The sequence below is a fragment of the Electrona antarctica genome, assembly GCF_951216825.1.
Source record: "Electrona antarctica genome assembly, contig: scaffold_237, whole genome shotgun sequence".
Lineage (NCBI taxonomy): Eukaryota > Metazoa > Chordata > Actinopteri > Myctophiformes > Myctophidae > Electrona > Electrona antarctica.
This window is the reverse complement of record NW_027637766.1, coordinates 8,360-14,299: the sequence shown is the minus strand read 5'-3', so window position 1 is coordinate 14,299 and position 5,940 is coordinate 8,360. Positions and strand designations below refer to the sequence as shown.

The 5,940-nt window shown below is 40.7% G+C and overlaps 1 protein-coding gene across 1 annotated transcript; it reads right to left on the bottom strand.

The window, feature by feature from the left end:
* Nucleotides 1–2,053: 2,053 nt before the first annotated feature.
* LOC306918679 (uncharacterized protein) lies at nt 2,054–5,675 on the bottom strand (the record flags this gene model as incomplete). The annotated part of the gene is made up of 9 exons (XM_079531562.1): nt 2,054–2,388; nt 2,627–2,757; nt 2,861–3,035; nt 3,527–3,753; nt 4,079–4,193; nt 4,420–4,513; nt 4,745–4,881; nt 5,176–5,330; nt 5,532–5,675. Coding segments are annotated over 9 exons (1,496 nt in total), but the record flags the coding sequence as incomplete, so codon positions are not given.
* Between the last annotated feature and the right edge of the window lie 265 nt (nt 5,676–5,940).

The following is a 5,940-nucleotide window of genomic DNA, read 5'->3' as shown; positions in this document are numbered from 1 at the left end:
GAGCTGTATTTTAATCAATAGAGTAATATTTCACTCAATACAGAGCTGTATTTTAATCAATACAGAGTAATATTTCACTCAATACAGAGCTGTATTTTAATCAATACAGAGTTATATTTCACTCAATATAGAATCCGATTTCACTCAATATAGATTAAATTAACTCATTAATAAAATAAAAAAGGTCAATCAGAAATTAGTATTCAACATTGCAATTTTATTTTTCTTACACATGTGCAAATTAATAACTGAACACTTGATACAACCACATACAATACTGTTCCATTAGAACTTGAAAAATAAAATACAATAAAACATTTTGGCCTCTAAAGTGACAGCAGCATCTGTATAAAACTTTGGCCTCTGTAAAGTGACAGCAGCATCTTGTTACACATACATATAGTTAACCCAAAAAATTACTTTATATCATGGATTGAATTCATGGAGATGTTTGTCGCATTACTGAGCCAATAACTGGATGACCGGTGGAGTCTCCAGGAGACTCAACCGACTGAGACCTCAACCATCTGAGACCTCATCTCTTTAACCCTGAGATTCACCTTAGTGTTAGCAGCATCAATTTAGTAAACAGCGGTTTGCAAGAAGTTGTAAACATTGGCCAGATCCCTGGACAAAATTAGCTTCGATTCACAATTAAGTATTTGTGAAGTCTCTTTAATACTCCACCGGTCATTAAATTATTGGCTCAGGAATGTGTGAGAGAAAACAATATGTAACAGAGTTGGATCAAAGATGACGGCCTATTAAAGACATGGATCAATAGATGATCGATAGAACAAAATAGACATGGTGGCATTTGGCCCTCCAGGGAGAAAAAATAAAGTGTGTGTGTGTGTTTGAGTATTTATCATTAATGGAAAACTGCAATAATGAATTAAGAGTACATAAGACAGAGCAGTAAATGAGCTTGAATTTCCATGAGGGGGGGTGCACACTGCACAGGACTGTTAATGATTGTATCAATATTGGGAGGGGAGGGGGGGGGAGCAACAAACATCTCCATGAATTCAAGGCTCCATGGGGTGAGTAATCGATGGGACAAGTTAAAGTCAGAGGGTGACCATCCCTTTAAACACAAAATAAAAACAAAAATACAATATTGCAACCAGGGATGCACACTATCACACCATCAGTATCTGCAGATAAAGGCTTTAATATATTGCAATAGCCATGTACACCCAATTGGTGGGCCATCACAAATAGGATGCATAATGTGCTCTTTGAAATTGGGTGGAAAGCATTGTGCATTAATTGTATCAGCGAAAGGAGAAAAAAGAAAAGAACTGAATTTTGGTTATGGGCAAAATAATAATAGTGTTCATCCCCAGTGCAATAGTTCAAGCGCTTAGTGATTCTCTTTTTTCACAGGAAACTATATGGAACAATAAATGAACTTGAATCGTCATTACTATATGACATCTGCATATCGAATGCTTTGGAACACAACAGCTCTTTGACGTCAACTACATGAGGGCCATCTACATGAGGTGCCAAAGAAATGAGAACAACCAGGCTGACCACATTTAAGACGAAGTCTCTTTCCTGAGCAAAGTCCGTGGATCAACTTCAAGTGCTTAATTAGTGCATTGGCATTCGCCTGAGGGCCTTTGCAAATAAAACAAAACATCTCAGTATCAAATTAGTGCAGCATCAGAGCCCTCAAATAATATCTTCTCAGTATAGAGCGTCGCCCCCTACCATGGCCCAGGAAATGATTCTTCGTTCATTTTCCTCAAACATTTCAGAAAGTATTTATTTAAAGACGTTTACGCCGCGGACAAAGCCAACTCGAGTCGTGACAAATCATGACAACAAAAGGTTGTCTTTTTGTGTTGCTTTTCTTCTTTGCAATTATTTTTTTGGTCCAAAATATTGTTTGAGTTGTCACGACTCGAGTTGGCTTTGTCCGCGGCGTAACCGTCTTTAAATAAATACTTTTTGAAATGTCTATGGGAAAAATGCATTGGGATTAATTTCCTGGGCCATGGTAGGGGGTGAGACTACGACGCTCTATAGCATCAGAGCCCTCAAAACATAAGCATCTCAAAGTCAGTGCAGCATCCGAGCCCTCATCTCTTTGACCCTGGGATTGACCTTGGTGGTTGCGGCATCAATCTGGTAAACAGTGGTTTGCACAAAGTTGTACACGTTGGCCAGGTCCCTGTTGTACGAGGCACTGAAGACGAAATGAGCTTTAAAAAGCTCATCGAAAGAGGCAATAGAATCTGGTGACTTACAAGGGATTGCGTGTTTGTCAATCACAACGAAGTATTTGTGTATCGCACTCTTCTGGGTCCCCACAGCAAGTAGATAGGGTTGAAGGCTCTCTGTGATGCTGTCCAGATGCCCCTCGACACTGGTCCCAGTCTGTGACGACAAGAGAACTTAATTAGTCTCGCTATTAATATTAGTCACGGTTTGCAAACAGTTTAGAGCCCAACTGTTATGGGATATCCAACAGAATCACTTATTGGCACAAAATGCAAGATGCTCAGCGATTTACAATAAGCAAAACCCAAAACATAATACTATCTAAATTGTCATTGAGGGTAGGCAAGTGCTACGTTAAGTGCTATGGGCTGGAGTCTGAAGAGGTGAGCCTTACCTTGATGAACTTCACCAGGTGGTCAATGGCCTGTCTGGCCGACAGCTTTCCGGGTCTCTTGTTTTTGCCTTGTGGTGAAGGTGGCATGAGGTGGATCATGAGCAAGATGGAGGACATCTCACTGTTCCATCCTGAAAATACAAGAAAAATAAAAATCCAATTTTTACTAAAATCGGTTTACATTTTGGTTTCAAAACCAATTCCCTCTTCCATATTCCTTTAATTCCAGCGTACCATTTTCCAGTTGTTCCGTTGTGGATTCAGCGTTATGAAGCAGATCTTGAAGGTCGGCTGTCTGGGTGAGGCCACGGCTTTCTTTCAGGACTTTCTGCATGTAGAAAGTAGGCCACTTCTCCAAGAACTTTGCAGAGATGTCATCACCAAACATCAGACTGAAATCCCTCTCTATCTGCAGATGGAATACAGACAACATGGTTGAAAAAAAAATATGAATAGATATATTAATAGGTGCACCCTATGACCAGGGATGTGATCTGTTTAACCCATTCAGGACAGGAACCCTTTGTGTTTTAAGCATTATGTTATACTTTAGCTAGTGAAAAATAGCAAATCTGCAAGCTCATAGCACATCACTGAGTGCCGCGCTACGAGCTTGTAGATCTGCTATTTTTTTTTTAATTGTGAAAATGTGGCGCAAACCTTTGAATATATATTCTTTGAGAGTGTTTTTAATTCAAATCTTTGCTTCTGGGGAGGCCCTGGAACAACATATTTTCAAATGGGGGTCGGCAGCCAAATACACGACAGAATCATAGGTTTTTCAGAAAACTGATGTAGAGAAGCTATTTATTTACTTTTTAATCGGCTTCAGGTCTAAATGGGTTAGTTATTTTTCATTTCAGTTTTACTTTAAGGCAAGGCAGTTAAAGAGCCACATACCATTCCTGCGATGTCAAGAAATCTTGGAAAGGTGGTGAATATTTCAGAGGACTTCACTGGATCATGAACCATTGCTTGCCGATGGGTGAATGTCTGTTTCATCTTCTCCTTGATGATTGCTTCATCAGTTGTATGCTTCATCAGTGCGATGGCCTCACGACACTGGGTTTCTGTGGTTAGCTGGTTTTCCTCACTGAAGGGGGATCTGTCGCCAGCATCTGGACCACCTGTAACAGTGTTGAAACCACACATACTGCTGCAATACTTTCCAGTGATATTTACTATAAGGATGCATCTAGATGTTTGCCCACTGTCAGGACCCAAACTAGTGAAAACAAAACATCTAAAAACTCACAGCATGTCACGCCACGTTGAGCTTGTAGATCAGCTATTTTCACTACTTTATAAACACTTATCTTCTAATTTATGGAATTACTAAAATCACACCAGAGGGCCACTCTTGTTTATTTGCCACCACTGTGGCAAAAATGCACTGTGCGCATTAAAAAGGAATTTAACATGTGAATTCTAACTACAATCAAAATCACTTACCAGTCAGTGGCTGAATGTTTCTGGTTCTCTTTTGTCCATCTGATGCATCTTTTTGAAGTGTTTTAACTCTCCATGCCAGAAACCCACTCCCATCTACTGGATTGTAAAACTGCTCCTAACAAATAAAATAAGAAAGTGTTTAATTTTCTCCTTAAAACTAAACATGTCCTTCATGGAGAATTGCTAAAATCAAGGTCAAAAGGTCTGACATCTGCAGTGCTGAACTAGGAGAAAGCTCAGCATACAGAAATGTTAAATAATATTTTGTTGAAAACGCAGTCCTATTTTGAGCAATTTCAGAAGTGAGGAGTAAAGAGTTTAGACTTGTTTTATCTACTTACATAGCCCAAATTGCCCTGTGGGTCTGCCAGATAAGGGAACAATGCAGTGATGCCCTTTGCATATTCCTCTTTGATACGCCTTGAAGGACTCATCCTATAGTGCATGCACACACACACACACACACACACACACACACACACACACACACACACACACACACACACACACACACACACACACACACACACACACACACACACACACACACACACACACACACACACACACACACACACACACACACACGAGATCCAAACAAAAGTATATTTGTGCCGATGCCTTCTGCATATATTGGGTGCTTATGTTTATATGCAGTGAACATACCCATGTTCACTGGCCATGTTTGCCACTAGTATTTTCACCAGGTCACGTCTCCTAGGATCTGTAATGCTTTTGGTCCGAGCATACTCGTTCATGATCCTCTCCCCTCCTGGTTTGTCCTTCAGAATCCTTTCAATCATCTAAGTGGGAGGAGACAAATGAGGGGGGGGGGGGGGGCACAGGGATAGACAGTAATATTTTTAAGCACTAGCGCAACAGGCCACCAAGGCCCTACATTCGGTGACCAAGTATAGTTACAGTGACAAAAATGTAAACCATGCCCCCATCCCGTGACTCAGTTGCTCAGCTGAGAGACAATATTTCCACCTCGCTCAGGTGGGTGTGGGGGCTAGAGAAACGGGCAACTGGCATGAGAGTGGCCACCCTTATCAGAATCACCATCTCAATTTCAAACAGTCATCTGCAAAGCTTACCTGAGCGAGACGAGTCTGGTCAGCTCTGTTGCTTTGGGCAGGACTCGGCTGCAAAATGATGGTGTCATCAGAGTCCCCTTCATTTTCTGCACTGGAGCTGAGAAAGGAGCTGCTGCAGCTGGCAATGGAGTGCCTTGGAGTGGGGCTCACTGAATCTAGCAGTCATGTTGACATAACAGGTGTGATAATAATAACATGTGAGAGGGGATCGTTTGTGACAAGTGTAATGTAAAAAGATCACGTTGGATTAGGATGGATCCACACACAAAGCTAGTTCTTCCTCAGATGCTAAGTACAAAAATACATGACATTTTAGGTTAGCCAGGACTGTGTGGATTAATAAGTAAATAACTCACCTTCAAGATCTGGGCCTAAACGCACCTCAAGCACACCCAGGTCTGGTTTCTTTACAAGAAACTCAAACGCCTCCTCATCAACTTCCGTGTTCAAGTCATCATAGACTTTTAAATCTAAAATAGGAATTTCAAATTTCCTGGAAACTGAAGACATAACAAGATTGATCAGAATCAGACTTTGTCATTGTTACAGGTACAAGTACAACAAAATTGTGTTTGTGCTGAGAGTGCGCAGGCCGCAGCAACTTGGGTCACGCTGCCACATAAATCTGTTGTGCAATTTATTCGATTTTTATTAAAGGTCACGCATCTGTGTCACTTGAACCACTTTAACCATTATTTTAAAAATAGCTATTAAAAATATAGCTTTTCAAAATTAGCAGATATACAAGATCATAGCACACCACTG